This window comes from Dama dama, chromosome 26, assembly GCF_033118175.1.
Source record: "Dama dama isolate Ldn47 chromosome 26, ASM3311817v1, whole genome shotgun sequence".
NCBI classification, from domain to species: domain Eukaryota; kingdom Metazoa; phylum Chordata; class Mammalia; order Artiodactyla; family Cervidae; genus Dama; species Dama dama.
Genome location: NC_083706.1, coordinates 49,871,796 through 49,897,760, shown reverse-complemented (window position 1 = coordinate 49,897,760; position 25,965 = coordinate 49,871,796). Strand labels below are relative to the sequence as shown.

The 25,965-nt window shown below is 44.6% G+C and overlaps 1 protein-coding gene across 2 annotated transcripts; it reads left to right on the top strand.

Annotated features, from left to right (window-relative positions):
* The first annotated feature begins 2,258 nt into the window (after positions 1 to 2,258).
* SOD2 (superoxide dismutase 2) lies at positions 2,259 to 11,556 on the top strand. Of its 2 annotated transcripts, none has more exons than XM_061130546.1 (5): positions 2,259 to 2,403; positions 2,793 to 2,992; positions 6,650 to 6,766; positions 8,476 to 8,655; positions 10,789 to 11,556. In XM_061130546.1, exons 1-5 carry the CDS (start codon positions 2,381 to 2,383, stop codon positions 10,932 to 10,934), a joined length of 666 nt encoding a protein of 221 aa, XP_060986529.1. In that variant the 5' UTR covers positions 2,259 to 2,380; the 3' UTR covers positions 10,935 to 11,556. The 2 variants fall into 2 exon arrangements, with proteins under 2 accessions (XP_060986529.1, XP_060986528.1); XM_061130545.1 differs by having other exon boundaries at positions 2,790 to 2,992.
* The last annotated feature ends 14,409 nt before the right edge of the window (positions 11,557 to 25,965 follow it).

Genomic DNA, 25,965 nt, shown 5'->3' with positions numbered 1-25,965 from the left:
GGAGAAGACTCTTCAGAGTCCCTTGGACTGCAAGGAGATCCAACCAGTCAATTCTAAAGGAAACCTGTCCTGAATATTCATTGGAAGGACTGATGCTGAAGCTGAAACTCCAATACTTTGGCCACCTGATGCGAAGAACTGACTCATTGGAAAAGACACTGATGCTGAGAAAGATTGAAGTAAGGAGGAGAAGGGGATGACAGAGGATGAGATGGTTGGATGGCATCACCGACTGGATAGATATGAGCTTGAGCAAGCTCCGGGAGTTGGTGATGGACAGGGAGGCCTGGCATGCTGCAGTCCATGGGGTCACAAAGAGTTGGACAGGGCTGAGCCACTGAACTGAACTGAACTGACAATGGTCAACTATAAAAGAAAAAGAGGCCCATTTACTGGATGTAAGACATTTTCATTACCTCCTGCAGCCCCCAAGCCCTGGTCTCAATTCTGGTCTCTCTCGTAGTTGGGATGTCTTCTGGAAGGATGTAGCTGATGGCAGATATGATGTTAGAGACACTAATCTCACTTCCCCACACCTGAGCCTTTGTTGCTTGCTCAAAAGGGCATGTCCTGCTGAGGGGGTGGGGTGGGAATTCAATTTAAATATCAAAGTATCACTTGTACAAAAAAGAAGTACATCGATTTGGCCTGACTGGGGTCAATCTCCTTATAGTGATATTTTGTTCTCACTAGAACAAGCCTTTTTATTAGCGACTGAACTGTCACTGAATTCTGTTATTTCATTCTTCCAAATGCTTTTATTCCAGTTCCCATAGCCAGTACCCTAAAACCAGCTCTTAGTATCTCATGCTAGAATTTATACAACAGCTTTTTAACTAGCCTGCCCCTTAAATCAATGGCAGACTCCCTTGCCTGTAAAACTACTTTAAATATGCCTCATGTCAGCTGAAATGCATTTCAGTTTCCTGTTACCAATTACATGTTTGAATTTTAAGACATCCATTACCTGGTTCCAACTTGTATTTCCTCCATCTGGTAGCATGCCCTTACATTCACCCTGACTGCCAGCAAGCCCTACCCTTTCTGTGAAGCCGGGCTCAGTGGTTCCCCTTTTGGTTTCCCTAGTCATCCTTGGCACAGAGGTGGGGTGGGAATTGTGAAGGGGCTGGAGGAAAGTAACTGAAACACTATTCAGCACGTATTATCTGTTTATTACTATATTATTCTATTCAGGAAAGGCCCAACTCAGGCCAATAACAGTGTAAAACTTTCTAATTTCTTTACAGAATTCAGGATTGGTTTTTTTTTTTTCCTCCAGTTGTTGAGAAAGTACCTGATACTTAACAGCTCATTAGAAATAGGACACTGCAGGAAAGACTCCTCTGTTGTACTTCTTTTATATTACTTCTTTTATATTCTCCCAGCAAGCACTCAAGACTTGACTGCTAAGGCCTGGTAATCAAAGCATGAACTTTGGGTTCTAATCCTGACCTTTCACTTATTAACGGTGTGACCGGGGCAACTGGTTCATTAAGCGAGAATCAGTGATGCCTATCCTCGGGGTGAAACAAAGGTAAATGTACGTAAACTCTGCAGCGCAGTCCCTGGCACGTGGCGGGTGTTCGGTAACACTATTATCAGGCCTGGCGGAGGTCCCAAGGTCGGTTCACTCGGAAAGACGCTCACTCCGGGCAGTGGTTGGAGAGGCACCGGCCCTACACCGTCCCAGGTCCAGGGCTCTTTCCTGCGAGACCGCTTCGGCTCACTGCTGCGCTCCGATGCGACTCCCAGAAACACGAGTCTTTCCTCTGGGCTGGGGTCGGGGGGGGGACCGGGACCCCGAGGCTATCCCCACCCGGACCCCACCCCACCCTGGCCGCGTCCGGGAAGAAGCGGGAACGCAGCCGCGGGCAACTCCCCGGCAAGCCCGCGGGGGCTGGGTCCCCCACCCGCGGGCCGCGCCGGGCGGTGCCTTCACGGGGCGGGGCCCAGAGCTGTACCATCTCTGTCGGGGAGCCGGGGTTGGGGGGTGGAAAACAGCGGCCCTCCCTTTGGCGACGCGCCCAGAGACGCGCAGTCGCAGTGGGGGGCCCCGCGGCTCGCGCATCCGCCGGGGAGACTGCCGAGCCTCTCTTTCTCGCGTGCGCTGGGCCCGGAGCGCAGGCGGGGCCGACCCCAGGGCCCCGCACCCCACTTCCCGCGAGTTGGGAGCGGCGCGCGCAGGAGGGCGGGGCCGCGGGGCGCGGCGGGCGCGGGGGGCGGAGCCGCGGCGAGCTCGGGGGGCGGGGCCGCGGCGGGCGCAGGGGGCGGGACCGCGGCGGCGGTGTCCTTGCGGCGCAGCCCGGGACACCAACGCATCGTCGCAGGTCAGCGCGGCGAGGCGACTTGATCTCCGAGAGGCCCAAGGGCGGCGTCCACCATGTTGTCTCGGGCGGCGTGCAGGTGAGGCTCCGGACGACGGGCGCGGCGGTCGGTCGCGACCCCGGCGGGGGCCTCGGTGGGTTGGCGCCGCTGCCCCCCACCGGCCCGCTCGCGCCGGCCCCGCGGGTTCCGGAGCACCTTCGGGGTCCGGGGCACCGGCCTGCGGGCAGGTGGTGGGCCGAGCGCGTCCAGGTGCAGCCGGGTCCGCTGGACCACAGCTTGAGTTTCAGGCTGGAGACTGGACGGGCGGCGGGCCGACTGTCCGAAGGCGTCCCCCCCCCCCCCCCCCACCCCCGACCTCCTCCTCCCTGGCGCGCGGGTCCTCTCGCGGGGCTGCGGAGGCGCGCTCGCGGGGGAAAGGGGGCTGCGCGCGGGGCCCGATCGCGCCGGGTGTTCTTTCTCTGCAGCAGGAGCAGGAGACTGGTGCCGGCCCTGGGCGCGCTGGGTTCCCGGCAGAAGCACAGCCTCCCCGACCTGCCGTATGACTACGGCGCCCTGGAGCCTCACATCAACGCGCAGATCATGCAGCTGCACCACAGCAAGCACCACGCGGCCTACGTGAACAACCTCAACGTCGCCGAGGAGAAGTACCGGGAGGCGCTGGAGAAGGGTGGGTGCCGGGCGGCCGGGCTCTGGGAAGCGGGTGGCGGGGCGCTACGCGGCGAGGCGTTCCTGGTAAAGACCAGTGCCCCCCGGCGCCGGGCAGAACCAGTGCGCGCGCTCGCGCGTGGACCTGGGGGCGGAATTCACAGGGAGAACAGCCGTTTCATGGGGGAACCCAGGCTTGCATTTGTATGCCACTCTTTATTTTCTTTTATATGCCACTCTTTGAATTGAGTGAAAATATAATACGGAGTTGGTGTTTTTCTTTTTTAGAGGAGCTCAGTTGACAACCCGTAGTGTGTGAACTTTGTGTTTTGCGTCTGGGGCCGTCTATGGGAAAAAGATGTCTTAACGTTTCTATACAGAATAGTTATTACATTTTTGCATGAGGGAAACCGTTGTTTCCAGGCTGTACGTGTGGCTGAAGCAACACAGTTAAAAGTGTATTTTTTTTTTCCTAAAATTTTTCCCCATTTTATTTATTTTAATTTGCAGTATAATTGCTTTACAATGTTGTGTTAATTTCTGCTGTACAAGGACATGAATCAGCTATATTGTCGTTAGTCGCGCCGTCGTGTCCTAGTCTTTGCGACCCCATGAACCCGCCAGGCTCCTCTGTCCATGGGATTCCCCAGGCAAGAATACTGGAGTGGGTTGCCATTTCCTTCTCCATGAATCGGCTATAGGTATACCTATATTCCCTCCCTCTTGAGCCTGCCCCCAACCCACCCCTGTAGGTCATCACGGAGCACCCAGCTGAGCTCCTTGTGCTATATAGGGAGCTTCCCACTAGCTAGCTATTTCACCTGTGGTAATGTTCCTCCGTGCTACTCTCTCTATTCCTACCCCCATCTCCTTCCCACCCGCCCTGTCCACGAGTCCCTTCCTTCTCTCCATCTGCGTCTCTATTCTTGCCCTGCCCGTGGTTCATCAGTACCAGTTTTCTAGATTTCATATATCTGCGAATTGAATTTCAGTCCTGAGAAACTGGTTGATTGCATTTTAGGCAGTGACTGCTTGTTGACTGGGGACATCTAGTGGAAAAAGGCAGCATTTCAGTCTGGTCGTGTGTGAGGTTATTAGGTAAACAAAAAGAAGAGGAAGTTACCACATTCTGGAAGATTCACTTGTGACCATCAAAGGGATGGTCTGAGGAAAGAAAAAGGTTCTGAGTACGGGAAGAGGTTCTATGATTTAGGGAAAAAACAACTTTGGGAAGAATGTGGTAATGGGGAGAGGCTGGGGTAAATCCCAGTTGTGAAACTTATTAACTGCAAGACAACACATGACACCTATGAATGCCTCTTCAATATTTTAAAAACATCTTAAATGTCAGTCCTTGTGCAATAGAAGCTTTGCTTATTTAATGAAAGCCCCTGGGAAAAAAGCTTTACTTTATCACAATATATTCTACTGTGTTGCCTATAAGTATCAGTGGCACTTTTGTTTATTTAAACAATTATATTTTAAAAACCATTAAGGAGTTACATTTTCATGTTTGAAAATTTGGGAAAAAAGGTGTAAGGAAAAGAACATCGTCAATTTTATCAGAGGTGAGTATCATAAATACTTTTCAAACAAATGTATATACTTGACTTTTATTGTATTCAACAGAGGGAAAAAGAACTACTGTGAAGCCAAAGAAAACGTTGAGCTTCAGGAAAATGTTCTTAAAAGCAGACATTAATCCCCCCAAATTTCTATTAAAATTTAAAAAATGCTAATGTAAACTTTAGGAGATTGTAATGAAACTAATTCTCAGTAAGTAAGTTTCTTTTCCATTAGAAATAGTTACTGTTGGCGTTAAAAAAACATTATAAATTCTGTATTTATTTTTAGAGTGATCCTCCAAGAAAAATTAGTAAGGGAAACACTGATCTGTCAGGAAATTATTTTGTAAGCATAGCAACAAAAGTTGGTATCTTCAAGAGAACTCTCAAAAGATTATCTGTGTGTTTAGATATCATTGGCCTTCTTTCTGAACTGCTAAAAACTGGAGGCTTTATTGTTTCAGACAGCACCATTTCTTTTTTTTTTTTTTTTTAGCACCATTTCTTATGTGTGTTCTTAGCATGCACCCTAACAACAGAAATAGAAAACTTCTTTTGTTACGTAAGCTCCCCAAGGGCAGAGTTCTGCTTGGTTGTGTGTCCTTCACTTTGGGATCTTGTGAGTCATAAGAACTTAGTACTGAATAAGGAAATTCCCATCTTTCCTAATAGTTTTGTTAGTCTGTACCTTCTTCAAGGCGTAGAAAAAAATATCTTATTCTGCCTCCATGTTTGGCAAGGTAGAAAAAACAGCTGCAAGTATGCCATTCTTTTTAAAGTACAGAGGTCAGAGTTCTTTTTCTGTAGAAACTCCATGTAGTATCGTGAGTGCCTGCTATGTTGTAAGGCGATACGTTGAGTCTCAGAGACACAGCAGTGCACGGAAGTCCATTTCTTCGCTGGGGCGCTCCTTCCATGGAGAGACGTGAATAAGAAAATGTGCAGTGTGTTGGGCTGAAGTCCTATCGAGGAAAGCAGAGTAGGGGAAGTGGTCTGGAGGCGGGTGGGCATTGCCCATTTAATATTGTGGTTAGAGAAGCCTCCTGATGTGGTTGATGCTTCAGTGGAGACTTGAAAGGGAATGGGGGGTGAACCCGGAGGCTGTCAGGAAGAGTGTTCCAGCAAAGGCTGCAGCGGTCAGTGGAAGCCCTAAGCTGGCCGCATGCCAGGCCGGCTATCTAAGTGCCGGGAGAGGCCGCTGTGGCCTGAGCTGGGCCAGCAGGGAGATGCAGAGGGCTCTGTGACACGCACCCCTGTAGCAATTGTAAGGACTTGGGGTTCACTCTGAGAAGAGCAGCCTGCAGAGGGGTTTGACCCCAGCTGTGCCATGACCAGTTTGAGGTTTAGAGAAGCCCTCTGACCACCGTGTTGAGAATAGACCGTAGCGCGGGTGTGGAAGCAGGAGACAGTGGGAGACGGGGACACGGAGGTTGGAGGAAGGGATGAGGTTCTGGATGTTCTCTGGCTTTGCTGCTGGGTTGGATGAGGGCTGTGAGAGGAACAGAGTTACAAATCACTGTGTCATCAGAAATGCCCTGAGCAAACACCTGGCACTCACTGAGATGGGGGAGGCCTTTGGACGAAAGAGTTTGAGGTTGAAGATCAGCGGTTCAGTTTTGAGTAAGTTGAGTTTTTTGGTAGTATAACCACGCTAGTAGGTGGTTGTCTATCTAGAGCATGAGAGTTGAGCATTTTCCATATAGCCTGTATATGGAACCATCTATTTTATAGCACTCCACTATTTTCTTTGTTAGGTCATTTACTGAAATCTTTTCTATTTGAGAAAACCGAGTTCTTTGAAGCCCAGGAGTGAATTTTCTACTAGCTTTGCCACTCTTGCCCACTAGCTGTTTGCTGCGTTATTGATTGAACTGAAAATTCACTGGGACACATAATTTGGGGAAGGCTTTTTGTTTTTTTTTTTTGTAAAAACTGAAATGGTGAAGTTTTGGGACCAGTTGTTCTGTCACTCAGTCATGTCCGACTTTGCGACCCCATGGATTGTAGCCCACCAGGCTCCTTTGTCCATGGGATTCTCCAGGCAGGAATACTGGAGTGGGTTGCCATAAAGAGCAAGAATTTAAAGAAAATATGTTCGTATTTTAACCTTTCAGGTGATGTTACAGCTCAGGTAGCTCTGCAGCCTGCGTTAAAGTTCAACGGTGGGGGCCACATCAATCACAGCATCTTCTGGACAAATCTGAGCCCTAACGGTGGTGGAGAACCCAAAGGTTGGTTTAAACTGGGGCAATCTTGGCTTCATTTTGTGCACAGTAGGAATGACTTGATTTTCTTAAGTTACCTTCATTCTCCCTGAGGTATCATGATGGCATCTCACAGCAGAGAGTGCGGCAGAGTTGTAACTTTCAGAGGGGCACGTGCGAGAGTGCAGAATACATCCAGGGAATTATGCACACACGCACACACATAATACCACATGTAGTGGTGTCTCCTGGTCAGAATGCACTGTGCATCAGGGGAAGACTGAGTTTTTAGGAAAGATGAATTTTCATTTACTGGCTCTAGGCCCTGGGATAAGATATTAACCATTCCATATCTTACTTTTCTTCATCTGTATGATATGGGGATAGTTATAAGATTGTTTTAAAAATTATGTCATTATAGAATAGTGCCTTTTGCTATTATTTTACTACTCTTTCTAACTGATAAAAAAGTAAATTGTCCCAGAAAAATAGGTTTTCCAAGAGAGCTGCAGGTAACCAAGGAGTCCAGAGCTGCTGGGCTTGTTCCCTCTGCTTGTTCACTTGACTTCCTGTATGGTGCGTGGAGTCCTGTAACTTTATCCTTCCCATCCCAGGGAAGTTATGGGGCATAAACAGAGCTCTCCACCTTTGTCTCTGGTCTTCTGGCATCTACCTTAAGTTTCTGAGGCATTTTTAATCATATTCTAGAAGGCACCTTATGCATTTGAAATAAGAAATTTCATTTGAAAGTAAAGGTGACTAGAGGAGTAAGTATAGGGAGCTGGAGAATTTTTTTCTGAGGTAGATCTTCAGACCATGACTTAATACTTCTGAGGTGTTGAGAGTTACCAGAATATCTGTGTTCGTATCTGAACGTACACCTATGTTCATCCAGCAGGTTTTGGCACTCTGCCATTTTTGTGTTATCCATGCCCCTTTATCTCATCACTTGTGCTTATAATAGATGATTACTTTAAAAATTAAAAAGAAATTGAATATTTATTTTTTCGGCCGTGCCGGGTCTTAGTTGTGGCATGTGGGATCTAGTTCCCTGCCAGGCAGCAAACCTTGGCCTTGGGGCATTGTGAGCACAGAGTCTTAGCCACTGGACCACCAGGGAAGTCCCTCGGTGATTACTTTTAGACCATTAAAATAAGTAATATTTTTGCCCTAGTTGATTTGGTTGATGTGCTCAGTCTAGAATTGTATTCTGTATTGCTACAGAATAAAAAGGGTGATAACCCTTAAAGTGTACCCTTCGTTCACTTAAAAGGCAACATCACTCTTTTTAAAATGATGTAGTAATTAAGATAGGAAAGATCTTGGCTGCTTTGGAGAAGCAAATCTCAGCCATAACATTTTATTCCCAAATTGAGACAGAGTAGGTAGGGTAGGATTCACTGTTGAAGGGAAAAAAGAAAGCTAATGGAAAATACTGTTTTCTTTCCTTGTGGAACTAGCACTTCGAGTGAAAAAAATCCCTCTAACGTGTTTCAGTAACACACACGTGAATTAAAATTCTGAGACCTGCTGACTGTCGTGTCAGGAGGAGTGACGCTGAGTTTTGTAGGCTCGCTGGGTTACGTAGGGTTTTCTGTGTTGTCTAGTTGTGTCTTGGGCCATAAGACAGTAATATTTGATATATGTACTAAAATATTTTATTGTAGTTGTTGTAATCTCTTCATTCATGGGTGGTTTTTGTAACCTTTTTTTTTGTTTGTTTCTGTTTTTAATAGGGGAATTGCTGGAAGCCATCAAACGTGACTTTGGTTCCTTTGCCAAATTTAAGGAAAAGTTGACTGCTGTATCTGTTGGTGTCCAAGGCTCCGGTTGGGGTTGGCTCGGCTTCAATAAGGAGCAGGGACGCTTGCAGATTGCTGCTTGTTCTAACCAGGATCCCCTGCAAGGAACAACAGGTTAGAATTCTTTATTCTGGAGAGATGGTTTGTTATAAAGCATTAACTGTGAATTGAAGACTAGCAGTGTTTAAACCTTCCTGAATACGTTTTGAGCAGATCTTTGGAGCCAATACCCAGAGTCTTGTGTGAGCAAAAATGCTTTCCAGGTCCTTGATATTTTATAAAATTAGCACATGTAATTTTAGAGCTATATTAACAAAAAAGATTTTAAACATAAGCTCTGCTTCATTTGATAGATAATTTGTACAGAATAATTACATGCACTAGAATAAAAATCTAAGGTCAGATAAACAACATGAAGGAGGAAAAGAGACACAGGCTGGGTCTGACTTCAAACCTTGGACTCTCCTCCCCTCTGCACCTGTGGCTAAACTGGGACCAGAGCTCGGGTTTCCAGAGTCTGCCTTGCCGAGGGCTTTGGTGCAGGAAGAGACTGGGCTTCGAAGCTACAGGCTGGGCTCACGAAATCCTTTCTCATGTTGAGCCAGATGGAAGTAGCAGCTCTTTAGGGAGTAGGCCTAAGGATCCAGCAGTCATCTGGAACTCTGAGGAAAGGTGATCGCATCAGTCAGCAGTGGGTCTCGTCCTCATTTTCTACCTCTGCACGTGTCAGGAGACTTCCTTACGTGACTCACTGCCCCAGGTCTGTCCAGATTTAGCCAGAATCTAAGCTGCTCTCTTTGGAGCCACAGAATTGGGAAGAGCAAAGATTTGTGAGCCCTGAGTGTTCTAGAGTCAGGTACCTGACCCAGAAAGCTGTGATTGGTGAATCTTAGCAACACCGCCTTCTCCCCGCTTGAAGAAAGCCAATAGAAATAAAGATAAATGAAAGTCATGGCAGTTTATTTATGGGAAAAGTCTTATATGAATTTTGTTGCCTTAATTATAAATGATTAGTGGCACACCTCACAAGGGATTTAGACACATTGTTTGATGACTGTTTTCTTAGAGGAGGACTTACCGTTGGAGAGGTTTCTTTTTTTTTTTTGGCTGTACTGTGTGGTCTGTGGGATGTTCACTGACCAGAAATCAAACCCACGCCCTCTGCAGTGGAAGCGTGGATTCTTAACCATTGGACCTCCAGGGAAGTCCCTAGAGAGGTTTCTTAAATGAATGTTTTGTAGATTTAGCTAATTCCAGGCAAGAATACTGGAGAAGGAAATGGCAACCCATTCCAGTACTCTTGCCTGGAAAATCCCGTGGACAGAGGAGCCTGGCAGGCTACAGTCCATGGGGTCACAAAGAGCCAGACACGACTGAGCGACTTCACTTCATTTCATTTCACTTCATTTAAATTACTTAATTTCTGAAATGTGCATCTTTTCCTTAAGTCTTATTCAGTTTTCCTTGTTAACTTATATTAATATCACATATAAACACTTTGCTTCATTTATTTCTTTTATTGAACTATAGTTGGTTTACAATGTTGTGTTAATTTCTGTTGTACAGGAAAGTGACTCACTTTTATTAGTTATCACACATACACATCATAAATGCTTTGTGCTCTCTGTGACTAGCATTAGTCCAGGGGAGCAGAGCAGGTTTTTCATAGCCCCCCACAAATGCACATTACCTTTGGAAGGTACTCAGGCACGCTGGAGACCTGGGTTTGATCCCTGGGTCGGGAAGATCCTCTGGAGGAGGGCATGGCAACCCACTCTAGTAACCTTGCTGGGAGAATCCCCATGGACAGAGGAGCCTGGCAGGCTGCAGTCCATGGGGTCGCAGAGAGTCAGACACAACTGAGTGACTTAGCGTACACATGGCCACCCCTGCAAATGAATCACACCCTTTTTGAGACTCCTAGTAAGGACCACTGAGAACTGGCTCTTGGATAAATCTGTTGATTTTAAGAACACCTGTTAAATACTGTGGTTGGTTGATTTTTCCCAAGTCTGTTTCAATTATTTTTCCTACTTATCACATTTTCTTCTTCCAAAGAGTAAAGCTTAAAATCTTTTTGGATATTTATTCTTATGCAGATTTCCTATATATATCATATATAAGAAACTGAGAAGTGGACAAGAATGTGGCCAAGGGTAATTCTGTGTGCATAGGACAGTTAAAGCGAGATGTGGCGTTTCAGAGTGAATCTCATGGTTTTTGTTTCTTTCTCCTCCTTTCCAACAGGTCTTATCCCCCTGCTGGGGATTGACGTGTGGGAGCATGCTTATTACCTTCAGTATAAAAATGTCAGGCCTGATTATCTGAAGGCCATTTGGAATGTGATCAACTGGGAGAATGTAACTGCAAGGTACACGGCTTGCAGCAAGTAAACCGTCAGCCTTACACTGAGTACGCCAAGCTCTTTCTGACTATTTTTTCAGAGAACCACATAAACCAGTAAGCTGCTCCATTGTAGTGTTTCTGAGTGTGGCTTGTTCAAATATTTGATAAACATAATCTACTGCTATGGATAATCTCTTTTAAAAGTTTGTTATTAGGCAACTGTTTGAAAATGTTAAGTGCTTTGTATGATTTAGCCTTTTGATTGAACATTTTCTTTGGAGAGCTAAACTAGCTAGGAGGTGGTAATTGTCATCATAAAACCATCAAAAAAACTTCATCCCCATGAAGCCTTTCTGTTCAGTCGCAGTTACAGAAAATCTAATCTTTTTTGCCCCAGTTGCTTAATAATAAAATATTAAATTTATTTCCCAAGGGAAATGCTTAGTTTTCTATTGAAAATTGCTCTATTAGTAATCCTCTGTCCAGTATTATTTCTGATAGTTGCCACCCCATGGTCTTTAATTAATTTTCTGATCACATGTTACATAGGGTTAACACTAACCATTTTGTCATTAAGAATACATATGACTTGATGGCTGAGAATTGCTTTATTATGAGAAGGAAATAGTAGCAAGAAAAATAAAGACTTTTGTGAAATTTTGTCTTGAAGCACAAAAGTGTGTGTTGTCTAAGCGCTCAAAAGGGACAAATTATGGCCTCGTTAACAATGACAGGGCTGTGGCCACAGAACTTCTGGCTGGGCACTCACCCCTCTTCCGGGTCTGGTCACGACGCCTCCCTCTCGAGAGAACCAGGCTGGGTCAGGTCCTGCCTCCCAAGTGATGAAAGACACGTTGGTTTCTGGATGGAGTCAGATTCATGCCCCCCTTTGGAACATTTATTTGCAAAGACTTGTTTTTCAGTAATTTCATCCATTTTGAGTTTTTTTTTTTTGCTTTTCTTTTAGAAAAGATACAATCAATATAGAAGCTTTATATTGCTTTATTGGTTTTTGCAATAAAAGGAAGATTACCCCTAATTCAGGGACCCAGCAAATTACATTCCTGCTTAGTTTTTTCCACTGGAGCTGTTCCGTGCAGCAGGGTCTTTTTTGTATTTGGCTTCACCTTGTCAGCTGTTCCATGTTCTTCATCATATCCCTCCTCATCGTTAATGGGTGTATAATACTTTATCAATTGGACACTTCCTAATATATTTTACAGTCCGGTTACTGAAGATTTCATTTATTTTGTTACAAATAATGCTATTATTTGTGGCAGTCCACATAGCTTTTACCTTTCTGTTGGAATATTTTCTCTCTGTAGGTTTCCTTTCTTAAACTATTTAGTAACGGTGTTTTCTCAAATTTATTTTTTCATTTAAAAAGTTTCCCCCCAACTCTATTATCTGTGGTTTTTTTTTTTTTTTTCATGGAAAAATGGAGTGACTTAGCAGTTTCAATATTGAAGACTGAAGTATTTTAAAAAATTTAAATTCAAGGCACTTTTCTTTCAGAGTTCAATTAGAAAAGCAGTCTTTCTGAATTGTCAACCGCATTTATGAGACTAGTGTTAACTGTGTGTGTGTGTGTGCTTGTGGATTGAAAATGACTCGGAGACTATGATTGCCATCCTTTATATATCAAGTAAAGTGGCTTTCATGGAGCACAGCTAAGAGCTGAGTGACTGCAGCTAACATATGTCTTACATACACATATATGTGCCTGTGTATATAAAGGCAGTTGTGTGACCACTGGTTATGTGTATCTTGTATACAGATATACATGCCTATATATATAAACAAGGCAGTGAACTCTGTAAACAGACTATGGAGGAAATAGGACCTTTTTGAAAGATGGGCTTTTGACTACAAGTAGTCCTGTAGGTCATGAACTATCAAAGATAATGCAGAGACTACTGACATATCAAGCTGTTGGACTCTTACTAAGCTTTACGACTAACAAAAAATTCAATGTTGAAATTTCTACGGGGCTCTATTTTTGCTTTGCTTGTATTAAGTGACAACAAGGGAAAGCATACTGTCCTCCACTAAAGTTTTGGATTTTAAGAGACTTCAGATGACATACGCAATACAGATTTTAATCATCCAGCAGAAAATAAGATTCTAAGATTCTGATTAGCCCTGTTTTTCATGGTAGAAAAGAAACAGAAAAGGTAAAACAGCATTTCTTCTGGAAACAGCGAGGAAGGGTTTTGTGACCGAAGCAGCAGAGCCCGCTGTGGTCTCAGATGAGCTGCAGAAACCTTCCTTAGTGTGATCAGGGCTGCAGATGAAGAGGACGAAGGACAAAGGGTGTTTGTGAAACAGAACTGTTGTGTAATAATGAAACTTTGATACTGAGAAATTACAGCTTCACTGCAAATCTCTGATTCATGATTCTAAAATGAGATTTGAGTTTCTGTTGAGTGCCTTGAAAAAGTAACATTGAAATCATAAAATTTAAGACTGACATATGCTATCAGTCACATCTTAAAACAAGGTAGAAGTATGCATTTTGTTTCTTGTTTTAATTGCAGAGTAACTACTCTTTGGGAAAGCTGTGAGGTAGCTGTTTTATAAATGACATCTCATTTTCAGGCACGCCCTCACAATCCCATCAAGCTAACGTTCTGTGTTCTGAGGTACATGTGGTACCTACTAAAAATCCTGTAAGGTCCTGTAAAGTTTTCATTTAACTATTCATTAGAGAAGCATTTATTTTCATATTGTAAGTGTGAAGTTTTTTGATTGCCAATAAAAGAATCTGTTCGCCATCAAAAGAGAGCTTTATTAAATACATGTGTGAGAATATTTATAATCCTACAATGCTTTATCATTTTTACTGTAGGAAAGGAATAATAAATGATAGGTAGTTGAAATTTTACTCTAAAAACCCTGAAGACATATGAATTCTATCTCCAGTTATAGAGCGTTTTATATGATAAATTATAATGTTAAAACATCTTTTCTTTGGTCGTGTTGTGTGGCATGTGGGATCTGTTTCTTGACCAGAGATTGAACCTGTGCCCCCTGCGTTGGGAGTGTGGTCTTAACCCCTGGACACCAGGGAAGTCCCAATCATAACATCTTAGAACATTACCCAAACACAGAATCTTGTCTTAACTCTAGGAAAAAAGATTTTTACCACAAGGACAGAGGAGCCTGGCAGGCTGCAGTCCATGGGGTCGCAAAGAGTCGGACATGACTGAGCGACTAACATCATATCACATCTTGAGTGATTATATTTTATTCACTTGGGTGTTGGAAAGTATGAGATTAGTGAAGCTCTCCCTGGACTGTTGGTCCACCTGACTCTTAAGCAACTCAGGTTCTTAGGAGCGCAGACACTTCACAGTCAAAAATCCGCATGTAATGTAGAGTTGGCCTCTGACCAACCTTGGATCTTGTACTTTATGTGTTTATTGGAAAAGATCTGCGTGTCAGTGGACCTGTGCAGTTCAAACACGGGTCAGCTGTATATTCTTGGGAAGCAACATGAGGTTTGCCCATGTTTGGGGAAGCCACGTGTCAGCACACTAACATAGCGTGCTTATATTAGTAATGTACGCTTCTCTTGAGCAGCTTCTGGAAGACACTTGGAAAAAATAAGGCATCTCAACTTTAGTCTGAAAGGGAAAGAACAAAGGCCTCGTCTCTTTGGTCTGCTCACGGTTGTCCCCCGAGCGTCCCGTGGCTGCACCCCGCACCTCCACGCACAGTGTGGCTGGCATGTCATGTTTTCTCGGCTCCCGTGAAAACATGAGCTCCAGGAAGGCCCAGGGCAGAACGTCCCTTAACATTCGTGTGTCTTTGGTATGGAGCACACAATTCTGGGCCCATATTAACATTTTTTATTAAATGATGTGATTTGATAGAACATCATGGAAATCAACCCCAAATACTCATTGGAAGGACTGATGCTGAAGCTGAAGCTCTAATACTTTGGCCACCTGATGCGAAGAACTGACTCAGGGGAAAAGACCCTGTGTCAGAAAGATCCCCTGGAGAAGGGAATGGCAGCCCAGTCCAGTATTCTTGCCTGGAGAATTCCATGGACAGCCTGGTGGGCTACAGTCCATGGGGTCACAAAGAGTCGGATACAACTAAGCGACTAACACACTGATGCTGGGATAGATTGAGGGCAGGAGAAGAGGGTGGCAGAGGATGAGATGGTTGGGTGGCATCACCAACTCAGTGGACAGGAACTTGGACAAACTTTGGGAGATAGGGACAGGGAGGCCTGGTGTGCTGCAGGCCATGGGGTCACAGAGACGGACGTGACAGCGACTGACAACAGCAACATTGTATTGTAAATACACGTATCCTCCAAGCTCAGAAGTTACTGAAGCCCACAAAGCAGCCCCACAGAGTGTCTGTGACCACAGGGCCTTTGCACATGACTCAAAAGAGCAATGGGTGGTACTGGGAGGCCTGGGCCCTGGTCCTGATGCTTTCAGTATCTGTGTGATATGGGTCAGCATGCCTGATTCTGGTCCTTTCCCGTTCATGTAAAATGGTGGATTTGGAAAGATGATCTTAGGTGCCGAGTCCAGCATTTTATGGATTTATTTGTGGATTAACTAAAATCATTGTAGCCAAATGCATACTGATGATGCCGCATGGTCATGTCATTTACAAAAGCTATTCACTTCATATCCTTTAAACAAAGATTCTCCAACCAATCACATATTTGCTGGTAGTACTGTCTTCCAGCTTTCACTGGGGCTCAAAGAGGAAACCAGGAGAAGAAAACCGAGTCTTTAGCTCCTAGCCCTCATCAGCATGTCAAAAGCCACGGTTCATGATAACACCTCATGTTTGTAGGGAGCGGCATGTGGCATAGCACAGGTGTGGAGCCAGGCTGCCTGGGTGTGTCTTTGTTCCATCACTGTATTTTTGAGGTATATGCTTGTTGCTATACTGAGAGCCTCTGAATGAAGAAATTCTAGACGTTGTTTCTCTCTCCTCTATTAAGCTCCAAGCATTTGATCTGGTTGACGGTCTGCTCTCTTACTAGTAATTCACATACCAGGCTTCGACTGAGGCCCCACCAATTTCACTGCATGGCTTCCATGGTTCCTGGGCACATGAGGAGCAAGCTGGCATCTGGGGGAGAAGGCAGGGAGAGTTGCTCACGGGAAGCTTTATGGCCTGGCACACATCACTCTGCTCCCACGTCGCTGGCTAGAGGTTAGCCATGCAGCAACCCCAAGCCAGGGGTGCTGCTGGAAAGCGAAGCATGTATGCTCAGGACAGAGAACCCGGAGTTACTGAGCAGGTCTCTAGGCTCAGCACGGTGTGCCTTCCTGGACACAGCATCTGTTTCATTCTCATCCTGGGAACACTTCCCGTTCTCCAAGAGAGACAGCCCAAAGTCCCCACCCCAAATAAGGCACAGTCCTTTCCATCAGATTTATTTGTGGCCCTGTGTGGTTGGGTGACTTGTGAGCCAAAAACTCAAGGTGTCTGCTGAGATAAACAGAGAAGAGATGCTCAGCACTCGCTGGCCTGGGGAACAGCGAGAGAAGTCCCGTGATGAGACCTCGATTCTGCTCCCTGGGAGGAGTTTTATTTTTAATAATTAAACATTTTTTAATTTATTTTTTGGCTGTGCTGGGTCTTCGTTGCCGCCCGAGCTTTTCTCTAGTTGTGGCGAATGGGGGCTACTCTCTCGTTGCGGTGCGTAGGTTCCTCACTGCGGTGGCTTCTCTTGTTGCAGAGCATGGGCTTTAGGCGCACAGGTTTCGGTAGCTGTGGCTTCCAGGTTCTGGAGCACAGACTCAATAGTTGTAGCTCTTAGGCTTAGTTGTTCCAAGGCGTGTGGGATTTTCCTGGACCAGAGGTTGAACCCGTGTCCCATTGCAGCACTATTTGTAACAGCCAGGACATGGAAGCAGCCTAGATGTTCATCGACAGATGACTGGATGAAGAAGATGTGTGTGTGTATATATATACATGTATATATATACACACAATGGAATATGACTCAGCCATTCTTTTTTTGAATGAAGTAATGCTGTTTGCAGCAATATGGATGGACCTAGAGATTATCATACTAAGTAAAGTCAGCCAGACAGAGAAAGATAAATATTCTATGATGTCATTTGTGTGTCCTTGGGTGCTTAGTCGCTCAGTCGTGTCCCTTTATGTGTGTAATCGAGAAAACAGTACAAATGAATTTATTTGCAAAACAGAAAGAGACTCACAGGCATAGAAAACGAACTTATGGTAAACAAAGGGGTAGCTGAGGGGGCCAGTAAACTGATTCATTTGAGAAGACTCTGAGGCTGGAAAGATTGAAGATGGGAGGAGAAGGGGACGACAGAGGACGGGATGGTTGGATGGCATCACCAACTCAATGGACATGAGTTTGAGTAAACTCCGGGAGTTGGTGATGGACAGGGAGGCCTGGCGTGCTGCAGTCCCTGGGGTTGCAAAGAGTCGGACACGACTGAGTGACTGAACTGAACTGAACTGAGATTTGCAGATGCACACTATTGTAAATAAAATAGATAAACAACATAGATTTATGGATAGCTCTGGGAACTATATTCAACATCTTATAATAAACTATAATGGGAGAGAATAAAAAAGAACACATATATACATACGTGTGTATATATAAATATGTATGTATGTATATGTAACTGAATCACTTTGCTGTCTGCCTGAAACGAACACAATGTTGTAAATCAGCTGTACTTCGATAAAAAAAACTCAACCAACTTGCTCCAAACGGAACTCTGGATTATGCCTACTCCCGAGTCTTCTCATTTCTTTTCCGTCTCAGTAAATGGTAGCACCTAATAGCTTGAACCCAGAGCCCAAGTTACTCTTGTCTTCTCTTTCTCTCACTTTTATATCCAATTTAGCAGCAACTCTTTTGCCACTTCTACTTTCAAAATATAACTTTCTCACCCCTGTAATCTCTTACCTGTATTTCATCCCAAAAGCCCCCTAAATGGGTTTGCAGCTTCCATCTTGCCTCCCTAGAATATCTTTCTGTAGCAACTGGAATAATCCAAGAAGTGTTTGCTTCTCTTCTGCAGAAAACTCACCAGCGACGTTTCTTTACTCTTAGAAAAAAATCTGGAATTCCTTTTTTTAAAAAAAAAAAAAATATATATATATATTTATTATTATTTTTTTTATACTTATTTGGCTGCCCTGGGTCTTAGTTGCGGCACTAGGGATCTTTAGCTGTGGCGTGTGGGATCTAGTTCCCTGACCAGGGATCAAACCTGACCCCCTGCATTGGGAGCTCAGAGTCTTAGCCACTGGACCAGCAGCGAAGTCCCCAGAATTCTTTCCCAAGACCTTCAAGTCTCGCATGGTCTGTTTCTTCCCTGCTTTTATCTCATCTCCCGTCACGTCCTCCTCACTCCTCAGACCGCAGGGGCCCGGACTCTGCATTTCCAAGGCCCCTCTCAGTTCCTTTATACCTTTGCCCCTGCTGTTCCCACCCCCTGGGAAGCCACTCTTCTCTTCTTCCCAAGGGTACCCTTCCTCACTGGGCCCTCCCAGGCCATCCGCGGTAAACCTCAGTATTTCCTTCCTAGGACAGCCTACGATTCTCTTTGACGATTTATTCCTTCGCTTGTTTACAACTTGCGCTTTTCCATTAGCATGTAAGCATCCTCAAGGCCCTTCATAGCTGAATCTCGGGGCCTGAGTCTAGCGTACAGTTGGTGATCAATGAACAACTCTCCTGTTTCTGCAGCAGGCCCTAAGGGGGCCTTCAATATGCAGTTTGAAACCCCCCAGAGTAGAAATTCCCAGGGGTTCTTATTGGTTCCAGAGTTTGTGGTCCTTCCGTGTGTGTGTGTGCATGCCAAACTGCTTCAGTGTATCTGAATCTTTGAGACCCCATGGACTGCAGCCCGGCCAGGCTCCTCTGTCCATGGGATCCTCCAGGCAAGAATACTGGGGTGGGGTGCCATTCCCTTCTCCAGGGGGTCTTCCCACCCAGGGATCGAACCCAAGTCCCTTACATCTCCTGCAATGGCGGGTGGGTTCTTTACCACCAGTGCTAACTGGGATGCCAGTATCCTTTTTGTTTTTGTTGTTGCTGTTATTTAACAGCTTTTGTTTAATTTGGAGATATTATGTTGATCTTTTTCTAACTTTATTTTTAACTTTTAGTTTTTATTTGTTTAGAAAATTCTTCTTTTGGCTAGAAGTTTGTCAATTTTTTTGGAACTCAGGTTCTAGTAGATTGATGAGCTCTGTTCATTTTTTGTTCTTTCAAGGGATTTCTCTTGTTTTTTTGTTTTTTTTGTTTTTTTTTTTGCCACACTTCAAGACATGTGGGATCTTAGTGTCTTAGTTCCCTGACCAGGGATGGAACCTGAGCCCCTTGCAGTGGAAGCGCAGAGTCTTAACTGCTGGCCCACCAGGGAAGTCCCTCAAATATAATACCTTGATGAATGTTTATTAGGTTGGAGTGACACAGGGACACAGAGCCAGGTAATTTAGTGTTGTTGGTGTCTTCATGGAATAAATTTCCCACTAGGAAGTTAACACTTTGTTTGGCTGACTTAACAAAATACCCTAGACTTGGCTCTTGGACTGCAAGGAGATCAAACCATCAATCCTATAGGAAATTAACCCTGACTACTCACTGGAAGGCCCGATGCTAAAACTGAAGCTCCAATTCTTTGGCCACATGATGCAAAGAGCCAACTTGTTGGAAAAGACCCTCGTGCTGGGAAAGATTGAAGGCAGGAGGAGAAGGGGGTAACAGAGGATGAGATGATTGGATGGCATCACCAACTCAATGGACATGAGTTTGAGCAAAGTCTCGGAGATGGTGAAGGACAGGGAAGCCTGGAGTGCTGCAGTCTATGGGGCTGCAAAGGGGTCAAAAAGAGTCGAGAAGAGTCGGACACCACTTGGCAACTGAGCAATGACAAGACTTGGCTCAAAGGCCACTATTGCTCCCGAGGGAACCCAGTTCAGTTCATAGCAGTCCATAATCTCCTTAAGCACTTCTCTCACTTATTTTTTTTCAGTACCTAAGTATTACACATGAGTAATGGATCTTTGTGTAAATCATAGAATTACTTTAAACAGGTTAAGTCCTAATGATTCAAGAAATCTGACAAGAGAAATAAATTTACATCAGTAAGACAACTGTACAAAACCTTCTCATGTACTCAAACACCTGGTCTCTGTTTAAGGAACATTTGCACTTAGAGAAAATTTTAAGGAGAATTTCCAACTTTTTGAGGTTTTAAACTAAGCACGAACAATACTTGTTTTTCTATATTTTTTTAATACTGAATATAAGATTTGTGTATTTCCTGATTAGAAAGGTGGTTCATGGGGTCGAAAAGAGTCGGACACGACTGAGTGACTGAACTGAACTGAACTTACTGCAATTGATGAACCTACACTGACAAATCATCACTGGAAGTCCATAGCTTACATTAGCGTTCACTTGGTTTTATATGATCTATGTGTTTGGACAAACATATGCCATGAACTTACCGTTACAGAATCATTCAAAATAGAATCACTACCCTAAACATCCTCTTTGCTCTACTTATTTATCCCCTTCCTCCAAATTGCTGGCAACCACTGATTTTTTTTTTCAATTGTCTCCATGGTTTTGCCTTTTCCAGAATGTCATAGAGCTGGAATCATGAGTGTTTAGACTTTTCAGATTAGCTTCTTTCACTTATCTTTATAGCACTGAATAATATTCCTGCCTGGATGTACCACAGTTTACTTATTTCTTCACCAACTGAATGCTTCTGAGTTTCGGCTATTGCGAATAGAGCTGCTATGAACAACTTCATGCAGTTTTCTTTGTGGATTTTTAACTCATTAGGTAAATAACAAGGGGAGTGATGGCTGGATCATACCGTCAGAGTATATTTTAGTTTTGTAGGAATGGAGTTAAATTCACATTGATTCATGTTGATGTTTGACAGAAAACAACAAAATTCTGTAAAGCAATTATCCTTCAACTAAAAAATTAAAACTAAAAAGAAAAATTAACAAATAACTTTTGGATAGTTAAATGTTCACCCACCAGAAGGTGTGTCTGCTAGGGTATCAGACCAGGAGGGTGCAAACTGGGATGAAATCCAGCCTTCCTTCTGCTCTTGGAGAAGCTGTATCTGTTCAGTTCTCACAAAGCTGCCCTGTGAGCTGGTTATGATCTTGTTAGTGGTTTTTCTTTTCTTTTTTTTCCCTCCTTGGGGACTGGCCTGATATCCTATTCCTAGAGCCAGGAATTCCTTCTCTTTCCTCTTAGACGATGCATCTTCTCCAAAGTTGGTGGGGGTGGGATGAGGAAAGAAAATTTTGTGTCTCTATGCATGTGTGTTCAGTCACTTTAGTCATGTCCGGCTCTTTGCAACCCCATGGACTGTAGCCTGCCAGTCTCCTCTGTCCCTGGGATTCTCCAGGCAAGAATACTGGAGTGGGTTGACATTTCCTCCTCCAGGAGATCTTCCCAACCCAGGGATCGAACCCAGGTCTCCTGCACTGCAGGCAGATTCTTTACCATCTAAGCCACCAGGGAAGGCTAGTGCCTCTATTGGACCCCTTAAATGTATCTCTCAACTCCCCATTTGACCTGGACTCATCTGAAACCCAAAAAGCCATGTGCCATCTGCTCTGAGTCTCAATTTAAATCTAACACCGCTCTGAAGGTTAAAGGGCCTGTTTGCCTTGCTCTCCAACAGCCTATAAAAGTCAATCCCCATAAAAAGCTTTATTCTTTCATTGACTGGAGGAAACCTCCGGGGCTTCCCTTGCGGCTCAGTTGGTAAAGAATCCGCCTGCAATGCAGGAGACCTGGATTCTATCCCTGGGTTGGGAAGATCCCCTGGAGAAGGGAATGGCTACCCACTCCAGTATTCTGGCCTGGAGAGTTCCATGGACTTCAGTCCTTGGAACTGGAGAGTTCCATGGCTTGCAGAAAGTCTTAGGGATTGAGACTTTCACTTCATTTCACCCTAAATACATTTGTCCTATACCAGTAGGTGGCAGTATTGCTACACTTTTCTCCCCTGCATTTTCTGCTTAAAAAGTGCTTTACAGAAAGAAGAGTGGTTTGGAACAGTATTAAAGAAGGTCCCCTAACCCTGCCAAAGGAGTACATAAGCTTGTCAGTTTTGTTCATTTGAGAACAGATCATCTTTTACTTTGCAAAATTTTAAACCTTTAAATTCTTTTTATTTTTTAAGCCCATCTCAAATTTACATAAAAGTTGCAATTACAGCATAAGAACCTTGGATTTTGGATTTTTCAGAATATTCTCAGAGGGAGTTGCTGATGGGAGGCTCTATCACAACCAAGTTCTTCGTCTGTGTTTCCTGCAAACAGGGCATTCTCTTCCAAAGCCACTAGACAGCCTTCAAAGTCAGAACATTAACAGTCGTCCTTTCCTACCCCGTAATCCTCAGATACCATTTGAGTTTCACTTGGTGTCCCAGTAATGCCCTTTGTAGCAAAAGGATCCAGTCCAGAGTCACCACTGTAGTTAGTAATCCTGTTTCCTGCCTTAGAAGCTGCCACGGGTGTAGCTAGAAGTTCCCTGCATTGAGGACCCTGCGGAAATGTGACGGGGGGAAAACACTCCTCTCTTTGTTTTGTGCATCTGATCCATCTGGATAGAGTATTTAGCTACATGCAGAGTCTTGTAAGGGCTCCAAACAGGAAGCTTCTAAATTTGCCAGAGGCGAATTTCTACAGTTTGCCAATTTCGATTACTATTAGCAGTTCTCTTTCTTATTCACCTAAAAAATTGTTCCCTTTAGGCAAGAGCTCAGGTTTCATGTTCCTTATCTTCCTTCTCCCCCTGCCCAAATTCTGTGTTCAGATTTACATCGGTTACTGAGATGCCATATTCCGTTTTCAGACATTTTTACCAACCCCAGTCGAGGGCCACCGAGTAGTGCTGTCAGTCACGTTGTGGCTTTTCAGATCTGATGGCCTCCACTTCCTGCCAAGGAGTTTCTTTCCATGAGAAGGTAATTCTCATTCGTGTCATTGATTCGTGTCATCCGATTTGTGTAGGTTCTGTGTCTAGATTCTTATTTCCTGAAATATTTCACTCCTTCCCTCTATCTATTTCTCTTCTTAGGGAAAATCCACTGTTCTCTGAGATTTGCCTACTTTGGGCGCCTTAGGCCAAGCGGGTCCCTTCCCCGCCCGCTGCACCTCTCCCTGTGCTAGGACTCACTGGTTTACGTTGTAACAATTTGTCTGTGGATTTCTGCTCTCTGTGAGCTTAGGGTTTATCCATGGTGGGGATGGGTCTCTATTCATTTTGTATCCCTAACACTTACAACAGGGCTTCACACGGGGCGGCCATCAACTTCAACTGCTCTTTACTTTTACTTTTCAACACTTAAAAAAAAAAAAGTTCTTATCCATTTATTTGGTCTTAACTGTGGTACATGGGATCTTCAATTTTCCTAGTGGCATGTGGATCTTTAGTTGCAACATGTGGGATCTAGTTCCTTGAGCAGGGATCGAACTCTGGCCCCCTACATTGGGAGTGCAGAGTCTTAGCCACTAGACTACCAGAGAAGTCCCTGGCTCCTCCTTCCTTTAGACATTTCTTCTCAGACTTTAGTCCAACATTTTTCTCAATTTAGATGATATATATATATATACACACACACACACACACACACACACACACACACACACACACACACACACATATATAGTTCAATGTATTTATTTACTTGGCTGTCTTGGATCTTCGTTGTGACATTTGGGATCTAGCTCTCTGACCAAGATTGAACGTGGGCCCCCTGCATTGGGAGTTTGGAGTCTTAGCCGCTGGACCACCAGGGAAGCCCCAGATGGCATATGTTCTTAGTTCTAGAAAGTGGAATAGAAAGCATTATCCTGTAGACGGATAACATAGTTTTATTATCAATATCTAGGAGCTGTCTGAACTGATGTAAAATTATTGTCAAAGAATATTGTTAGTCTCTGAAAATCTAAATCTCATTTTAAAGGCTTGTTGCTAACCACTCTAGGTAGCTCAATTGCTTTAAACTTTTCTAAAGTTAAAGTGTTTCAAGACATTTCTGGCTTTTTACTGAGGTTAAACAAAATAGCTATAGATAACGTTTGGTAAGTTTCATTAAACACTTGCCCAGCGAGAGTAATCGAGGGTGTCCCTTGCCTACACCTGCCTTCAAGAGTCCATTTGTCTGTGTGCTGAAGCCAGCTCAGAGCCCTCCTCTGGGGAGACCGTGCCTCCTGGGCTGCCTCCCTGTGGAGCAAACCGCCTTCTGTTCATGCACATTATAGTTTATTCTGCAGCCCTCTCCCCTCAACTCAACTAACAGGGTGAAGGTTGTTGCTTAGTCGCTAAGTCACGTCTGACTCTTTCCTACCCAATAGACTGCAGTCCGCCAGGCTCCTCTGTCCATGGGATTCTCCAGGCAAGAATACTGGAGTGGGTTGCCATTTCCTCCTCCAAGGGATATCTTCCTGACCCAGGGATCAAACCCACATCACCTGCTTGGCAGGTGGATTCTTTACCACTGAACCACCCGGGAAGCCCATGAAGTGGTATGCGCCTGCCTGTAATTTGTGATATATAATCTGTAGTTCAGATAATTGTCAGAATAAACCCCCAAACTCTCTGCTGATCAATATTTATAAAAACCAATAAATAATACTGATAGAAATTTGTTTGACCATACCTGCTCGTCACATCCCATGGAAATCGTTCATAAGTGATAGGTTTTGCTCTCTTGCCACCCTTCTCATCTGCTTCCTCCTCCTTGTTATTATGGTAGAGCTGATGCAATCCACTTCTTCTCTAGATTTTGCTAGATCCTCTGGACTAGTCCACCTAGTGGACTAGGTGGACCACTGGAGTGCCATCCACCCACACCGCATTCACTTGGCGTTTTGCAGGCCTCTGTTTCCTGAACAGGTATAAGACGGTGGCTGACAGCCTGACCTTCGGAAACACACATTCTTGATTTGAATCCTGTCCTAATCCTGGCCATTCCCCTTGCCACCTGTGTGACTGCTGATCTTTATTTGATCTTTCTAAGAATCCATTTCCCCATCTGTAACAAAGGGTGAGAATACCCTTGATAGGGTGTGGCACCAATTAAATAATGCAGGTGCTGCATTTAGCACAGTGCCTGACTCCTAGTGGGCTTCCCTGGAGGCTCAGTGGTCAAGGGGACCTGTGTGGCTGGAAGGCGTGGGTTGGGGGCTGGGAAGGGGTACTCACTGAGGCCTGTGGCCTCTAGGGGGACATTGGCTTTTGCTTTGAACGAGATGTGAGCAAGTGGAGGGTGTGGGCGTGGAAGGTGCTGTTCAGCCATATCTCACGGTTTTCTGCTCTCTTTCTTCATCCCTCCCTCCCTCTCTCCCATCCCCTCTTCCTCTCTCTCTTTTCCCTTCTTCTTCTCTTTCCTCTTCTTCCTCTTCCTTCCGATGGATCAACAGAAAACTTCTGTTCCACTTGCAGTAGCAGGTCAACGCTGTCCCTGAGCAGCTGGTGGGTTTTCAGAATGATTAGGGAAAGTGTGACTTTTTAGGTTGTGCTGTTTGTGTTGACAGCCAGAAAGCAGATCAATTTTCCGATCAAAGCCCCCTTTTGACAATAGAGTATTGGGTTGAGACCTGACTTGGTCATCTGTATAACATCCTCACGGTGGTGGGTGACTTGAGAACACATACCATCGTTGGTTATTACTTCCCAGGCTGCAGAATTGTTCAGTTACCAATGATTTTCTCCAATAGACCATAAGCTCCACGAAGACAGAGGCCATGGTGCTGCTTTAAAATTCAGCATGGAGTCCCTAGAACCCACGACACTGCCCTGTAGATAGACTTAATAAATAGTTGAATGAATGAATACATGAAATCAGTATGATAATTTTATTTTCTCTACTGCTATGATTCCGGAGCCAAACGTTGTGAAACCTCTGCTCGGAGAGCCATAGGCAGTTATGCTGTTGGATAAAAATCCATCTGTTTAAGAATACATTGCAAGACTGCATTTTCTGCCAGCACAATGTGAACCTTGGGGCCCAGCTCTGCCCATAATTTAGCACTTGTCAGAAATGTTCCCACTCT